The sequence below is a fragment of the Lonchura striata genome, chromosome 1 (genome assembly GCF_046129695.1).
Source record: "Lonchura striata isolate bLonStr1 chromosome 1, bLonStr1.mat, whole genome shotgun sequence".
NCBI classification, from domain to species: domain Eukaryota; kingdom Metazoa; phylum Chordata; class Aves; order Passeriformes; family Estrildidae; genus Lonchura; species Lonchura striata.
Genome location: NC_134603.1, coordinates 141,088,877 through 141,107,590, shown reverse-complemented (window position 1 = coordinate 141,107,590; position 18,714 = coordinate 141,088,877). Strand labels below are relative to the sequence as shown.

Genomic DNA, 18,714 nt, shown 5'->3' with positions numbered 1-18,714 from the left:
GGGACAAGAGGAGATGGCCTCAAGATGTGCCAGGGGAGGTTCAGGCTGGACATAAGGAAGAATTTTTCACTGAAAGGGTGGTTAGGCATTGGAACGGGCTGCCCAGGGAAGTAGTGGTGGAGTCACCATCCTGGTAAGTGTTAAAGAAATGCCTGGATGTGGTCCTTGGTGCTCTGGATTTGTTGACATGGTGGTAGTGCTCAGTCAAAGGTTGGATTTTATGATCCTGAAGATCTTTTCCAATGTTTATGATTGTATGATTCTACACTTAAATACTTGTGAGGAATAAACAAAGTTTTGGCTCCTTTTAAGTATTGTAGAAGAGTAACTCAGTCTTTTAAAATGTATTCGGAGTATTTGCACTGCTTGTTTTCAGTTCATGTCTGTGGGGCCTTGCTAGTGGACCTGGCAAAGAGACACAGACAAACATGGATAATACAAGCCTGTATATAAATGCAAGCCTGCTTTTATCTTTTCTAGGCTGGACCTCTGTACTTTTGTCATTTAGGCTATGGTAAAATAACCCTTTGCAAATGTAACTGAGCATGTAACTTGCTCAGCTATTCCTAATGCTGAATGTAGCGTGTACATATTTTGCATTATAGAATTCTTCCTACTCACACGTAATTACAGTTCAACAGGATGTTTTCAAACCTTTCAGTTTGCTAATGGCTTGCTTCTCTCTGTGTTATGAAGCAACTCTTTGTACTTTTCTGAGAGCTCAGAGAAACAACCATGTTACTTTTTAGTAAAGACCCAAGGTCCTCCTGGAGAAGATAGTTGAAATTCATTACTGTTGATGAATTCCCACTAATCTTTTAATTGGCCCATTTATGTACCACCCTCTTTACTGGCAAGGCTCTTCTCTCCTGATTACTTAATTCTCAAACTCCCTTTCTTCTCTAGATCCTTCATATATTTGGGTTTAGATTTTAGTATTGAACTTAAATCAGTATTAAAATTAATTTCCAATTTGTCATTATACATTTGCATAAAACCATTCTGAAACAAGAGTGAGAATGACAAATAAGAAAGTATATTTTTCATGCACCTCTGTTTTAGAAATTGACTTTATTTTGTTATAGCTGTCAACAAACAAAATTGCATAATAGTTTAGAACTAGGAAATGACAGAGCAGCATTTTTGGTCAGACAGTGAATACCCATTAAGAAGTTTATAATATAAAATTCAAGAATACAAAAAAGTTCTGTTGTGAAAATTCAAATACATATTTCTTCATGTATTCATGTGCACCTGAGTCTTCCAATAGTTCTCCAAGTTAGATGTAAATTAAACTAAGTATTTGAAGATAAAATAGTTCTGTGAAAATAGTTGTGTGTTCATTCTTAGCTGCATATAGCAAGAACTCCCTAGTGTCAGATAAAGCTGAAAAGAGATGCCTCAGTGCCATACCACAGACAGTGGTTGAAATGTTTTATTGATGGAGTGCTACTTTAGCTTGCACATGGAATTCATTTTAATTCAAGTATAAATACTGCACTTCTGGCCAGACTTGGGAGATTTTTTGGCATTCTTGTTGTTCATGTAGGCAAGTATTCATGACACATGCAACATAAGAGAAAATAAATTTATGACTGTGTTATTTAAGTATCTACAAGCTTATTTATATAGAAGCAGAAATTTCAAAGGGCTAGTGTTGTTTGCCCATCTGAAAAAACTAATAAAATGCCTTAAAGAATAGGTAAAGATCAAGATACCAAGAAAAGGCAATAATCTGTAGATACAACAATTTTTCCAATATCTGCTTAAGTTAATGGGAATCTCAATTCAGCAAGACTCTATAAAAGATCAGTTTGCAAACAAGAAACTCCCATAAAACCTGAAAGATACCTGGTTTTTATATAATGTTAGATTGTCGTTAAATCTTAAAAAGACAGTTGCCATTTGTATAAAGCAAACTTGCAAGATCCTGTGAGTTGTGCCTGTAGGCTCTGTACCTTGTATTCCTCTTCATGGGGAGAAAATTCCAGTGCTGGGGAAATTCCCTTCTGACTTTTTGCCCTTCTCCACTCCCTTTCCTTTCTGGGTAAGAGTATCCATGTTGGAATTGTTCTGCTGGGAAGCAGCTGCTTCTGTGGTCTGGCTCTTTGTCCTACCTTCAAGCTTCCCAGAGCTGTGAAGCGGGAGGTGGAGCATGTGTGTTCCTGCCATGCCTCCCCATCGACTTAACAATGAGCACAAAATAGATCAGTGAGCTCGGTGATGGCCTTGTATTAGGCATCCTTTGGGGCCAGAGTAGATAAAATGGGAATGGGGTGCTCTGTTGATGTTTGAAACAGCGAGACTCAGCCAGCCTACTTCACATTTGACATTATTTATTTAATTGGTACTTCTGAAGAGGTGGATTTCTAGAGGAATGATTACATTTTACATCTGAAAAAATTTAGGAGTACGATGAAGGGGTCATATTTTTTAATTATCCTTTTACTAGAAACAGGGAACATCAGGTAGAAATGCAGAATCTTCTTTGTGGCAGATCTGGGGCTATTCACTGGTAAAAAAAACGAAGAAAAAAAATGTTAAGAGCTGGGCTTGGTGCTGCCCACAGTTAAACACTGACTATTGCCAGTTTTATGATAAAATTGAGATGTTAATAGGTGAATTGGGCTGGTGGCTGTGCCAGGAATAATGCCAATATCCAGAATAAATATTTAATCCCTAAAGCCCTTGTGCTGTTTGACTTTGGTTCCCTGTAAGGGTGAGATTCAGATGTACACCTATGAGGATGAATAGAGTTCTGCAGGACCATGTCAGTTACAGAATTCATCCTTTAGTTTCTTATGTGGAAAGTCATTCTACTTTTTGGCTATATTTCAGGATTATGCTAGTGAAACCAGTCAAATCTCACACTTCATGTAATATATTCTTTAGTTTCATATCTGTTTGGAATGACTCCAGTGCAAAAAACCTTGTTCCCAGAATAGCATTGTGTTTCTTTCTACTTTGGAATCATAGATGGACAAATCTGCTGTCTCCCCAGCTGCTTGTGCCCAGTGCCACACCCAGGAGCTGGACAAAGGCTGTGGCACTGCACAGGAACCAGGGAGGATGTTCCCTGAGAGTGGAATTGAGCAGCAGCTCCCAGGTGCCCATGTGCAAATGAGAATTGTGTGATTTAGCAGCTGAAGTATACAGCAACTGCTTGATAAGATGCAGTTGTAAATTTATGGCACTTGTGAAGCCATTGATGTGGCTTGTAGATCTTTTCAAAATTTACAATAGAGGACAGACAGTATTTTTGAACTACATCATGAAAAAGTGTATCTCTCTTCAGTTATAATGGAAACATTCTGTATTATTAAGATTATACTAGTGCTCATTATAAAAATTTGAATTGGTTTCATGAGCCATGTATTAAGAAATCAATTGCATTTTGTGATTAGCAGAAAACTAATTCTATGTTATTCTAATGTGGAGGACCTCAGAAAAAGACATGAACATCCCACCCTAAGGAATACAATGAATTTTCAAATACTAATTGTTTAAAGTGAAAAGTCTAAAATATCTGTTGTTTCTGGATGTTCCCATAGTCTTGAAATATGGCCCTATGTTTATGATGGATACAAATGTTAGGATCTAATAGCAGGAGTAAAAGTCCCCAGCCTGTGTAGGACATATATTGCACATGAAAGCTTTTTCTGCAATCTGTGGACAAGAGTGAAATGTTTTTTCTTCATAATATCTTACTGACAAGACTTGCACAAGATTGTTTCAGCTAGTAAATGCATAATAAGAATATGTAAATGCATGTCAAATATTTTTGTACATGCAGTACTTTGTGTAAGTCCCTTTTTCAGGACTGACCACTTTGACCAAGTCACCTTATTAGTAAAATGTCTAACAACAAATCTTTTCCCTTCCTTATAAAATAATATGGTGGGGTAATCTGAAGGAGGTTTTCAAATGGATGGAAAAGTAAAGATGAAAAATAAACTTCGCTTTAGTTTGGCTAAGACTGTTATTTTTCAGAAGATAGCAACTGTATGTAATATATAATCATGTGCCACCTGCTAGTGTTTCATGGCACATGTTTGGCTCACCTGTCAGCCTTCATATCACTCTCTACTGTTCATGAACATCTCTTGCTCACATCTTCCAGTATTAGCCAAGATTTTATCTTAAAATTCAGTAAAGAATGTGATTACTGGGAAAAAAATGAAATAAAAATATGTGAAAAATTCAATGTATAGTTAAGATATGTATTTTCTAACAACCTAGATAGTGCTGATCATGAAAAAGAAATATTTTTATGATAACTTTACTAGGTAGAAAATATTTGGCAAATGGTGAACTCTCAAATTATTATTATAATTGGCAACTTTGAAGCACTGGAATAGCTCCCTATTCAAAATACCATACAACCATTCTTCATCCTAAGAGACATATAAAATTCATAACAACCGGTTGAAATTTGACCATTAACACCAATACCAACTCTGATGAATTTCTATGTAGTGAAGGTTTAATTAATGTTCATAGGATTGCACATTCCTTAGAGTTTCATAGCTGATGAGATGAAAGACAATCTAGAAAAAAAGAAAAAAAAGTAAACAAAATTCAGTAAAAATAGGGAAAGAAGAAATGGTAGAAATAAAGGACTGAGGAAAAGAATGTAAAATAACTTAAGTGTGATTCTCCTCTTTCTGCAGGGTTGTATTCTATGATGAAAGCAGGTAATGAAATTAATGAGCTATGGCTTTGACACCATAACTGTAGTACCTCTAAAATAGTAGTAAATTACCAGAATTGTCTCAATCTGACTTCAGGTTTTACATTCATGAAGTGGATAATCAAATTGTTATGTTTCCTAAATAATTAGAATGTGATTGTGTCTGAAAGGTAGCAAGAGTTTTAAGTAGTGAGAAGAACATTCTGTGTTGTTTTTAAGTGTTCCACGTTGCTCTAGGCTCAATTGAATCACAGTTCACTCTACACACTGTTATTCCAGAAGCATGCCTGTACTTCAGCCATGTCTTCACCCATATTTGTTTTTCCTATGCTCTCACTAAGCCTCGTTTCTAAGTTTGTTTTATTTCTCCAGAGAACACCTGTCTCTTAGTTTTTCATAAACTATTGCTATAATTTTGTTTTCCTTGCAAAATTTTTTTTGGCTAGTTTCAAATGACACTGCCTCTTCTGTCTGTTCAGTGCTTATGAAGCTTCAACAGTATGCAGGCTCCCCAGCAGTCTGCAGAGGCAACAGTCCTTCCTAGTTCAACCTCATTAACTTTTCAGATTCACATCCACTGGTTTCCTAAATTAGTTGGATACCTAAAATTAAAATGGCTGTAATAGCATTAAGGCTTTTATCCTCTTTCTGAGCCAAGTACTAGGCAAGGTCAGAATTGCTTAGGCAGGTCTGACGCTGGCACACAAGATCAGTAGCACATCTGTGTTATGGATAGTAAAAGTCTCCAGTCAGGGGTTGCAATGTTATATTACTGTTAACAGTAGTGCTGTTTGTGTAGGGTTTTTTTGTTTTTTTTTTTTTTTTTTTTAATTTAATCCTAGACCATTTTCCCTTCTCATTCAATCCTATTTGCTTCTAATTACTACATGTTCTTTTAAAACACATATATGCTTTATTTTCCTCAGAAATTTTCCTTACAAAATTGTTGAGATGCATCTGGGGAAGAAATACACTCCTAAACTGAAAAATTCACAATGAAGTAGAAGATAAACTTGCACTGTTAAGATATTATATATTATTTTGGCCAGGTTTTCTGTGGTTTTGGGGTCACCATTTCACTTCTTTCCAAGTTTGAGGTTTAAGAAGTTACTAGGAAAATATTCTGTTACTCCCAGTCCAAGGAAGTAAAAGTTCATGTGTTTGTACATGAACTGTTAGACTCTTGCCTCTCTGTAGTAGAATCCAATTTCTGTGAATCAGAAGAGTAAAGCTAACAGAATGGATACACGTCCAAGAGGGAATCAATGCTTGCCTAACAAAACCTCCTGGTTCATGCAGAAAATAATAGACATTATTTTGTTTGGAAACTCATTTATTTTCAATTTCATAAAATACAACAATTTAAACTCACTGTATTTGGGTCATGACATATATGTCACTTTTGCCACTGTGTAGGGTCAGGGTCAAGGTATTAATCTGCAGCTAAAACAGTGCAGCTTCTGTGCATTGTTGTAGCCCAGTGTGAATGTTTTGAAGTATTGTGATGCCTGTGATTTTCCACTGGCTTTACTTATATTAATCTATAAGGTTTACATACTGCCAGCCTGGAGCTAAAGAATGCCAGAAGATTCAGGAAGTGGGTCAGGGAATTATTCCATAACTCAGTTATACTTGTCCATAACCCATGTCTTAACAAGTTGCAGCTTGTATGTTTTATAAACTAAGATGAAAAATTGGAACTAGTATTTAAACCATGACAAAACTCAGCATGTTTAGAGATTCACTAGCATAGAAAAATTGCCTTGCTCAAGCATATTATGTATTTTATACTGTGGTACTCAGTCTTTCATTATGCTTTATCAAAATTTATTTAGATGTTAAAGTATTTTCTAGCAGAAAATTACAAAATTTGCTCTGTGATTTATGAGAGTAAAGTTCAACAGAAAATAAAAAAGTCACAAACTTTTAAACTAAGAATTCTGTTTCATACTTAACTGTTTGCTTTGGATTTCTTGTTTTATAAAAATGACAATATTGCTTTGGGTTGGGATTCCAATTAAACAATGTTTTTTTTCCTATGAGTTTTTTTGTTCCATAAATTAATTTTAATTTTAAAAGTCTGGTATGACAGTAATTTGACTCACTATTTTTCACCTATCACATTATGCTATTTTGTTTGTTCAGTATATTTTAAAAATATATTGACTTGGTATGTTTGGTCTTAATTTTGTCAAGTATATTGTAATTTCCATTCAGATTATATATATTCAGAATCAAAACCGGAGTATTATACAGAAGAATGACAATACTGCCCACAAACAGCATTTTGTTTTCCTGTTACTCAGCCATAGGCTTGTTATCACAAACATGCACAGTTAACTACCTATCCAGGATTTACTTAATACAATAGAGAAAATACACTTTTCCCCTGGCAAAATAAATTTCAGCTATTGGTCTAAATATCGTCTTTGACATTGCCATGCAGAATAAAACAATATTTCATTTTCTAGTAGCATTCATTCAGGTTTACTCTAAATCCTAAACCAAATAAAATAAATTAATAATACGCTATTCACATAGGTTATGTATTTATGGAGATATTTGTGTGCCAAAAACTGTACAATTTTCATTTTATTTAATTTTGCTTTCTCTTGGAAAACTGCACTCTAACTTGATTGTAATGTTTTTGTATTTCCATTCACATATTTATGTTTTGCTACAAATTGGGCAACACCTTTGGAATAATATTCTTTATAATCCTATTCATACTTTTATTACTTGTACTCCTATAATGCCTTTAGGTTTCAGTTTAAAAGGTTGACTCTAGAGTAAATTTTCTATCTTTCTTTTCTAGCCTGCTGAACTGACATAATCAGTTCAAAAATAAAAGCTTTGGAATGGTTTAATTGGGATTGGACATGTGCTATTGAAATTTAAGCCTGTATATTTTATTATCTATATCTAAGATCATATTATCTATTATGGGTTAATTATTTTTTTTAAGAAAATAAGTAAATATCAAAAAACATTTCTTATTTATGAAATGTCAAGGTAGAAAATAACAGAAAGTAGGACTAGAGCAGAATGTAGGAAGTCATTGGCTCCATCTGCTTGCCTCCAAAACAGCACTAATCTTTTGTGTCTTCTGGACAAATACTCCTCTACCTTTTCTTTCCTGACATGGAGATTTCATGACTGCTGTAAGCAATATATTCAAGAAATCAAATTTTCTTACTATTAAAATTGGTTTTGTTGAGTCTTTGATGTTTTTGTGGTTATTTTTGTTTTTTGGGGTTTTTTTTGTTTGTTTGCTTGTTTGTGGGGTTTTTTTGGGTGTTTTAAAGCAAGCATAGATTAACCCTTATGCTGTTAAATCCCATTATTTCTTGTCTGGACCTGGAGAGCAGATGATTGGCATTGAAGGTGTTCTTTAAACTACCTTCCTATTGTCTTCTTCAGAGTAAACAGTTACAGTTCCTTCAATTTTTTTTTTTTTGTCTGTGGAGATCATGATTTTGAGATTTTGACATCCTCTGGTCCTTATCAATTTTTTCAGTATCTTTTTTGAACTAGAATACCTAAAATGAATGTAGCACTTAAATTTGAGCAGTGCCAAACCAAAGAAGGTGGATTTCTTGTATCTTAGAGGTTACAAATCTGGTTACAAGTTTCTCTGTAAAGTTTGCTTTTTTTGTTTGGCTGTGATGTTGATAGATAATATCAGTGTTGTGTTCCATTGCTAACAACAGATTTCTTCCTACAGTGCTGCAAACTAGTCATGGCATCAGCCAGTTCTCTCAGACATCTGTTATCTCAGTACTTATTGACTAGTTATGTCCTTAGCATAGCCAGAGCGTTCACTCTGCTGTCAGAGACATTAAGTAATGACTAGCAGAGTATAGTAAAGGTTAATGCATAAAAAAAGACCCATTAATGCGTTTGCTTTCTTGGTTCCATTTGTTGAAAGGTTGCCATTGACTAACAGGGTTTTTCCTCTTGATTATACAGAGGTCAAACAAAATGATGGTTTGAACTTGTGTGTTCCTTGGTAACTGTACTTTGGGTTGTGTCTGTATTTGCCTGTGTTTTTCTTTTATTATCATTCTTTTTTGATCTTTTCAGTAGTTTTGTAATTCTCAGTTCTCACTTGTGAGCTTGAGTAATAGCAGAGACATTACACATTCAGTGCAAGAAGATGTTTTACTGATAGTGTAACAGTGATACTGGTTTATTTTCTTGGATATATGTTATACTAATATATAGGAAGAAAGGCACATTTTTAAATAAGTCTGTGTTTAATTTCAAGCCTTAAAATTGACTGTTGATCTGCCAGTAGAATCTATTTTGCTTCCAACATATCAGATTTCAAATGGTATAACAACATGATGCAGATTTTATGTCAACTTAATGGAGAGGTAACTATTTCCATGCATGTTAAAATCTATGCTGTAACTACTACAAGACTTACTGTAATAATAACTTCAAGAAACAAAAAAATAATTGTTGAAACCATCAGGAGTATTTCTTATTTTGTAGAACTGATGCTTCAGCACATATGAAAAATATTTTATTGTGGTTTTACATTAAAACACTTGAAAGTGGTGTGTTCATTTTTAGAGCTGAAAAAATAAAATGCATATATTTATATATTATACACAGTTGTATTTTTTATTCAGTGTAATAAAATTAAAAGTTGTTTATTTTTTAAAAACTTAGTCCATATTCAGTGTCATATGCCAACCATTATACATGTAAGATAAGGGAATCATGGACTACTATGTTATGTATAAATGCAGTTTCACTGTCGGAGAAGCAGTCCTCAGAAGGAGAGGCATCACTTTTCAGGTTTGCAATATACTTCTTACAGTTATGTAAAATAATAAATAACCAAGTTTTCTCTTAAAACGCCAGTTGCATTTTTTTTATCAGACAAAGCAAAGTAAATATCAAAGTCTAATCTGTTAAAAAGCCACAGATTTCATAAAAGGACAGCTGTTAGATTTTTTGAGCTGCAGAATATTCTCTGTAGTTTTGTAATCATATTGTAGTGATTATCTAGAAAATAATTAAGAATTTTTTAAGTGTGGATAAACTGATTTCTCTAGGAAAACACTGAGAAATTGTTACATTATTTTAAACTCTAGAGCATTTTTTCAAAGTAGATGAAAGTATGTTATTAAAGCAAGACACATTTCATTCTGCTGAAGTCAAGATAAAAAAAATAATTTAAAAAAAATCGGGGGCATCTTCCTCTAGGACACTATGTTACACATGTTTAAAAATTACCTTTACATTTAACCACTTTTGTGGGGAAATTTTGCGGTATCTGTTGTTAAAAGAAATGTAGGTAAAATTATGAAGCCTGTGAATATATACTTCATTGATCAGCAGAAGTGTTTTTTCTGATGTAAACTACTGGTCTGAAACTTTATGAAGTAGTTCTCTCACATTCTTTTTGGATGTATTTTCTCACTTGTGATTCTTTACTACATTTATACAAACTTGAAGAGCATGTTAAATTTAAATTCCTTTTATACTGTGTATGTCATACTGTTTCTGTTTACATTTAAGAAATATGCTTCAAACGTTCTGGTTTTGTTATATCTCCCTGTTTTATATTAGCAATCATTACTCTCTTTTGTAATATTCTGTGTTTCATTATGATGTCCACAATTCAGCAGAACACTTTCCTCTGGGAAGGGTTGACCAAAAACCCTTTACAGATTCAAAACTTGCATTTAAAAGAGATGGGCTTGGGCAGCACAGCTCAGATCAGGATGGGAGCCAAAGCTTCCCTGGAATGCAGGAGGTGGATGCTGTAGTTTGATTTACTAGGTACTCTAAGTTGTAACTTCCACATTAGTACCAGCTGGCAATGTTCACTCCAGCTTCTGTTGCAGCTACAGCTCATCTCTCCTAATTTCCATGCAGGTTGGTTCATCCCTGATTGGCAGTAAACCTATATTATAGGTTTAAAAGAATCCACTGTCATATGGCATAACAGTCTGTGTTGTGTTCTTTGATTTTTTTTTTCTTTAAGTCTAGTTGCAGTGACTGAAATAGGGCTTATCTTACCCTATCCAATAGAACTTGAGTGTTTTAAAAAAAATTCAATATGGTCTACTCACAGCAAGCCATGTTAGTAATTTTCCACCTAAGCTATTCACTCATTTGAATCTTTATGCCATTTACAGACTTTATCAATAATTCAATTTCTTACTGTGTTTGTGTTATTGAACACTATAGAGTCAAAATAGTCTAACATTTTTCTTTAGTAGTAGTTTTACTAGCATGATTAGAAGTGATTGAGTTTTATATTAAGTTCACTTAACGTATTTGTTAATTATTTGCTTTAATTTAGGGAGGTGATCCAACAGCTACTGTAATTGCACTGTGTTCAATGAGGGATTTCAATCTGTCTGAAGAAACGTGTCAGCTGGCCATCAAAGACACTGGATGTCTTGAAGTGTTAATTAATTTACTTGATACAGAAGAAATTAAATGTCAGGTAATGAGCTTGGTCAAATAGAGCAATGAATATGCCTTTTTTATTAGAATATTTTTTCAAGTTTCAGAGTTACAGAGTTTAAAGAAAATTGATTTCTCATTTCTGTATTTTCTTGTTTTCTTCAGATTTTTTTAGAAAGACATCTATGTCTTTTACTTGCAGATTCCTTCTTTTCTCCTGATTTAATATAAAGAAAAAAATTAAATAACCCATCATTTAAAATAATTTTAATGTTTTTGTATACCTAAATAATGTTTAACTTCTGTCGTTTCCCATTATTTAGACTGGTTCATTAAAAATCCTGAAGGAAATTAGTCAAAATGTATTCATCAGACATGCAATTGCAGATTTTGGAGGCTTAGAGATCATGGTGAAAATACTGGACTCTCCAGATACTGATCTAAAATGTTTAGCAGCTGAAACAATTGCCAATGTTGCCAGATTTAAACAAGCACGAAAGACAGTAAGGCAACATGGAGGAATCAAGAGACTGGTAAGCAGACATTAAAATTTGTACCCTTGTCATATGTGTATTTTTGTAGAAAAAAATGTATGTTGTAAACATGATCAAGTGTAGTGTTTACCATAATTAGAAAGCAGCATGATGTCAAAATTTCCTGTAGATATTAAGAAATCGGTATTTTTTTTAGGTTGAGCTGTTGGAATCCATTCCAGTGGGATCATCATACCAAGCCAAAGACAGTGAAACAGCACGCTGTGCAGCTTTGGCACTCTGGAGCTGCAGCAAAAGCACCAAAAACAAGAAAGCAATCCGTAAAGCTGGTGGCATTCCATTACTAGCTAGATGGCTCAAGTGCTCACACACAAACATCTTAATCCCAATAGTGGGGACACTACAAGAATGTGCCTCAGAGGTGAGTAAACACATATAGCTAAGTTATTTCTTAGCATTAAAGAAATTTGCCACTAAAAGGATATTCTACAATACTTAAATCAGGTTTATGAGAAGGTCACAACTTGGACTGGAGTAAAAATCACATATTTTTTATTTAAAAGGCTAGGAGTAATATATGAAAGAAAAAAATGTGAAATTAAAGCCTTAATCTCTTTCTTTTTTTTCTTATTTTTTTCATCATACTTTACAGATTTGGCAACCTAAGGTGCTGTGTTCTGGTTACAAAATGCATTTAAATTTACAAAACTAACCTGCAGGTGTGGCCAAGAAGATCCAATGCAATGCAGATCCAGGGCAGAATGGTTTACAGTGTCCTTGTGTATTGGGTCTGATCCATTGCAAATAGAAGAAAGGAATATATATGATTTTTCCACAGATTTCTGTGGCACATTTTGCGACTTAGAGCATATTCAGTTTTTAAATTTGAATGCAACTATTTTTTACCATGACCATGTAAGGGATTACACTGGTGGGACAGTTCTGTTTAATATCTTTATGAATGACCTGCTTGAGGGGATTGTGGGCACCCTCAACACGCTCAGTGTTTGCAGAGACACCAAGGGTAGGAGTGTCAATCTGCTGGTGGGCAGGAAGGCTCTGCAGAGGGGTCTGGACAGGCTGGATCCATGTGCCAAGGCCAGTGGTACGAGGTTCAACAAGGCCAAGTGACAGGTCCTGCACAAGGGTCACAGCAACCCCTGCAGTGCTACCGGCTGGGAAAAGAGTGGCTGGGAAACCTCATGGTAGGACAAGACCTGGAGGGCTGAACATGAGCCAGCCTGTGCCCAGGTGGCCAAGAAGCCAAAGGCATCCTGACCTGTATCAGCAATAGTGTGGCCAGCAGGACCAGGGCAGTGATCATCCTGTGCTAGGCACTGCACAAATCCTGTGTGCAGTTCTGGGCCCCTCAATTGAGGAAGGACCTTGGGGTGCTGGAGTATGTCGAGAGAAGGGCAGTGGACCTGGGGAAGGGTCTGGAGCACAAGGCTGCTGAGGAGCAGCTGAGGGAGATGGGGGAGTTTAGCCTGGAGAGGAGGCTCAGAGGGGACCTGACCACTTGCTCCAGCTACCTGAAAGTTGGAGCCAGGTAGGGTTGTTCTCTTCTCCCAGGTAACAAGCAATAGGATCTGAGGAAATTGCCTCAGGTTGAATCAGAGGAAGTTTAGATTGAATATTAGGAAAAAATGTCTTCACCAAAACAGTTGTCAAGTACTGGAAAAGACTGCCCAGGGAATGGTTGAGTCACCATCCCTGGAGTTACTTAAGAGATGTGCAGATGTGGCACTTAGGGAAGTAGTTTAGTGGTGGACTTGGCAGTGCTGGGATAATGGTTGGACACAATGATCTAAAAGGTCTTTTCCAACCTAGATGATTCTATTTGTTTATGATTCTGTATCTTCATTTGAACTTGAGGTATTACATTTCAGAGAAAAAAATATACACAATTTGTCTTGGTGAATTTGAGGCACAAACCCCATAATTTTTAAAGAGATTTTATGTAATTAAACACTTTTTCTGTTAAAAATTAGCTTCTTGAATTACACAAATTAATGCATGTTCCATGAGACACAAACCTGGCAGGTTTTAGGTTCAGTAAGTATGTATTGAGAAGGTGTCATTTTTGAGGGTTTCTTGTATGGCCTAATTTGGAAGGAACACTCAATGCATTTCTTACACAGATGTTTCCCCCACTTAAAAAATTATTCCGTTACAATGCCTGTGGGTTAAAATTTGGATGACAATACCACTAAAAAATGTTAATTCTAAGACCACGTTTTTCTAACCTTGTTTTAGGAATAGATCTGTTGTTTTGGCTGCTGGTTCTCAATGAAGTGAGTGGGTACTTCTTGATCCCATTCTGAAGCATTTTTTGCTTTCTTGGGTCTGAGCAGCGAGTCTGGACAATTTTCAGAATATTCTGCACTCTTCATAAGCCAAGTGGTTACAGGATAGGCAGTGCAGTACCTCGTTTTACAGGTGATTTGAAGAGCACTGCAGAGAATGTCTTTATTTGCTCACCTCTGAGATCATCAGTATTATTTTCAAGGCAATAATGACTTGTGCTTACATGGAGTACAAGGCTTCTCAATATCAAACCATGTAATTGTAGCATTGTATTATTATTGTGACCTATTAACTGTTAATATGCAGGATTTAAAATATGCAGTTTATCTTTTTAGCCAAGTTACAGACTTGCAATAAGAACAGAAGGCATGATTGAGAACCTAGTGAAAAATCTGAGTAGTGAACATGAAGAGCTCCAGATGCTTTGTGCAAGTGCCATATTTAAGGTAATTTTACTATAATCAGTAGATCAGAACCAGGATTAGCCCTTTGTTTTCATGTCATTGTCAGTTTTAAATTTTCTTAATTTCACTATTTCTTTAATGTGTAAAAAATTATAGAAATGTTGTGACTATTTTAGCTCCATATTTAATATTATAATTAGGTTCCTGCTTGCTCTTCTTGTGTACAAGCATTAAGTTGCACAGGTAACCAGTGGAGAGTGGTGAGGCATACTGTGCATAGAGTTGCTTTGGTTTTTTTGTTTGTTTGCCCCTAAAGTGGACAATGTGACAGTATAAGCACTGCTGCATATACAGGAGCAGTTTACTGTCACTCTCTCAGTGAGTTGTTTGCATATTGAGATACTTGAATACAATATTTATGTTTTCTTCTCTATTAGCTTTACCGGTTACAATGTAATACAGCTAGCTTTTGAAGGATAATCTTATATACTTTTACATAATATTTATGTTTAATATGTATATTTTTTATAGTCTGCAGAAGATGAAGAAATACGTGACCTGGTTAGAAAACATGAAGGTCTACAACCACTGTCTGTTCTGCTTGATAACAGTGAAAACAAACAACTTTTGGCAGCTGTGACAGGAGCAATCTGGAAATGTGCAATCAGTAGAGAAAATGTGTTAAAGTAACAATTTAATTTTACAAGCATTTCTTTTATTATCATGTTTTGATTTTATGGGCCTGTATTGTGTTCAAAACTGTTATGTCATAATTCTTCAAAATCAGTCTTTGTAATCAGCTGCACTTTCAATGTAGGTTTTATAGTACTAAAAAATTGCCACCTGACCGCATCAGGGTAGAGTGGAAACAGTGTTAAGTTCCTAGAGTCTTAACAGTCAATGGAGACAAGTGGTGCCTCTAGTTAAGCTATAGAACTCTGAGTCTGGAGGTGTACTAGCACATAGTAAACATTTGACACATGGCCATATCTGATATTCCTGCTCCTGTATGTAGTTTACAAGCCGAAATCACTGCTGCATGGTAGAGAGAGTACTTAGTGCACCTAACTTTAATGTCTTACATCAAGAGAGAGAGACCAAATCATCTTATTGTAGGGTAGATATCTAATTCATATTAGAAATATACTAGAGTCTAGGATAGTTAGCCTAGCTGCCTTTCTTTTTGAGTAGAGAAGGGGCTCAGAAAAGTAGCTTAGTCTGGAGACTCAGCTTTTAAATGAGTGGAATTAACTGATGAGAGTTCTACTGTGGGTACCAGCAACCTCTCAGTACCAAGGTTCTGAGTAATTATTTGAGAATGTGACAGTAGGAGTTGTTGCTTTTCCCCGTCCATGGAGCAGCTTAATGATTGAGAACACTTTACCCTCTCATCTAAATAAAATTAATGTAACAAATTAATGCGCTTTACCTAAAAAAAGGAAGCTGGCTTCCCTACATATGTGCAAGGTTTTGTGCTGAAATTATGCTGCTCTGTTTGTAGAGCATGTAGAAAGGTTAGAAAGAGTATTAGTAAGAGGTAACATCTTCCTGCTGCCCTAATTTAGTGTACCTTGCTGGATAAGCACATATGATAGATAAAGACTGGGTAAAAATTAGCAAGATTTCCAGGTGTTACATTCTGGCTTTTTACTGTTCTAAATGAGTTCCCAAACTGTTGTTATACAGACCTATGGTCTTTATGTGCTCTACTGCCATCCTACTGCTTTTTCACATTCTTAAGTGTGCAGTAACCTAACTTTTTGTATGGATGTATACTTTTCTATGGACTTTGGGTTTGTGCGGAGGTATCCTGATTTTGGATCAGTCAGTGATGAGACAGACTGAATGGCTCTCTCTGTACTAGTAAACTAAACAGGGCCAAACCTTTGAGGTTTCAGGCTCTATGTTAGGATTATCCATACTGTTTAACTGCCAGCACAGTCCTTTACACAGTTTGCCAGCAAATGCTCTCCCAGACAATGCCCAGACACTCCTTGGGAACGGTGCAGGCAACAGATTGTTCCCATTAGGCAGAATAGGTGAGGCCACCCTGCATTGTGAGGATAAGAGATTTTAGCCATATGGATGTTATGTTGTGCTTCTTGTCCTCAGGGCTAGAGAATGAGTCCTAGCCTGTTTTATTTATTAGTATAGCTGTAGCCAATAACTCTGTCCAACTGCAAACAGATTTTTGTTGGGCTACTCACATATCTTTGGCAAGTGCTTGATGCTCCACAAAGGTTACTAGCCCGGCGCAGCTCCAGCCGAATTCACGTGTTACGTAGTGCCGAGTCTGAAGCAGTAAACCCTGTCCAAACTCAAGACAGGAGGGCCCTAGAGAAAAGGGAGTGAGGATAATATGAAAACACCTAAGCAGATCTTGAGGGATGAGCCTGAGTCTGGCATGAAGCTAGAACGAACAAACCCTGCTGGCTCCTGCAGGGGCACTTAAATTATCTCTGAGGTGCTCCAGAGTATTTCCTGTACCTGGAGGTCATGGCTGAGATGTTGTGCTGACTCAGCCGTGAGCTGGGGCAGGTGCCTGTGCCCGTGTCTGTGTCTGTGCCTGTATCCATGCCCCTGCCTGTACCTGTGCTTATACCTGTGCCCATGCCTGTGCCCGTGCCTGTGCAGCTCCAGGTGCAGCTGGCGTGGGAGCGGCCCCACTGCTCCTGGACACGAGATGGTCCAAGCCACCAGCTCTGTCTGAGAGCAGCCTGCCCGCAGCAGAGCCAGCTCACATCATTCCATCTGTGGAGCATGAAATGCCAGCAAAAATCAGTTTTGTTTTGTTGTTTTTTAAAAGTATTTGCTTACTTTATTGCTCTTTTTTTCATTCTGTTGATGTTTACTCTTGAAAAAAGGAATTGTAGGGATATTTCCAAATTGCAGTGAACAAGGAAAGGAAAATTTCTCTTTAAGCAAATGTTTGGATGATGAAAAACAAGTTTCTCATTTTTCAGTTACTTTAATTATTATGCTGATAATCTATCTTGGAAAGATTAATTTTATTGAAACATATAGTTCTGCCATAAAAATCTCATAAATACTAATATTTTTTTGTATAAAAGAAAAGCCACATGAGCAACTGATTCCTGGAAAATAGTTTTTGTAGCTCAAGTAGACATTCCTAGAAGCTAGGGGCTGGGAGGAAAGCACAAATGAGAAATCAGTACCCTCAGAGACATTTTCTCTGATAATTAGATTGTATGCAGGTTAAATCTAGCTTGATATACGACATAGAACTGTCAGGGTGTATCAGAAAATATATAAAAGGAAGATGCAGTATTTGTTAAGTGTTAAGAATCCTCTAAGTTTTGAACATGATAAAAAAAAAAAAAAAAAAAAACCTAAGAAAATTATTCCAGCACCAAGGAAACAACCCTGTTCTGAAAGACAAACTTTTGAGGTCTAGCACACAGCTCTTTTTAGGATAGGACTGTCAAGATTTTAAAAAAACTACTTTTATTCTCAGTATCAAAGGTTCTACAAAGAATGGGGAAACTACTAATATAAGAGTCAAGTCAAATTTCTGTTAACATACTTCTTAATTACAAGTTGGAATCTAACATTGTGCTATGGAAATGTATTAGAACTATGGTTCTGTGGTTCTGACTTCAGGAAGTGCAGAACTGTGGTTCTGACCTCAAGAAAATACTAGAACTGAACTAAATATAGAACTGCTTAGGGTAAACTCTCTAAAGGTTCATATGTAGTGAAAAGTAAGGGCCATCCTTTGGTTCAGAGAGGTGGAGGAGGGTCTGGTACAATACTACTCTAGCTATTGTTAACATAGCAGGGAAAAGTGCTGGAAGTAAGGATAGCACATTAGTTGTCAGTCTTCTGGTTTGTTTTCAGCTGTTTGTAGGTGTTGCATCTGCATGTCAAGTTTAAATAAAACCTCCAACTACTCAGGAGGTTCTTAGCTAGAAGGTAGAGTAAGAAATAGGCTTAGAATAATTGATTAGAGTGGCTTACCTGTATTGGGATTTCTTCAGCAATATTATTTACATACAGAAATTAAAACTTGTACTTCAATTATAATAATACTTTAATTATAAAATTAAGTTTATATTGGTAATCTACTGAAAATACCAACTTTGGATTTATTGCTGTTTTTTAGATTTCAGGAATATAAAACCGTAGAAACTTTGGTAACACTGCTTACTAATCAGCCTGAAGAGGTCCTTATAAATGTCATTGGAGCACTGGGAGAATGTTGCCAAGAGGAAGAAAATCGAGGCACCATCCGCAGATGTGGTGGAATTGCACCTATAGTGGAGTTACTGACTGCAACTAATCAGGCCCTGCTTGTGAATGTCAACAAAGCAGTGGGAGGTTGTGCAATGGACCCTGAAAATATGCTGTAAGTTATTAATATTCACAGCAT

At 36.0% G+C, this 18,714-nt stretch overlaps 1 protein-coding gene across 1 annotated transcript in view; it reads left to right on the top strand.

Moving 5' to 3' along the window:
• The window catches only part of ODAD2 (outer dynein arm docking complex subunit 2), a 74,283-nt gene that overhangs the window by 13,462 nt on the left and 42,107 nt on the right, over window positions 1-18,714 (top strand). The window contains 6 exon segments of the mRNA XM_077781269.1: window positions 11,013-11,159; window positions 11,443-11,652; window positions 11,810-12,034; window positions 14,256-14,366; window positions 14,856-15,010; window positions 18,448-18,690. Coding sequence (XP_077637395.1) covers window positions 11,013-11,159; window positions 11,443-11,652; window positions 11,810-12,034; window positions 14,256-14,366; window positions 14,856-15,010; window positions 18,448-18,690 — 1,091 coding nt within the window.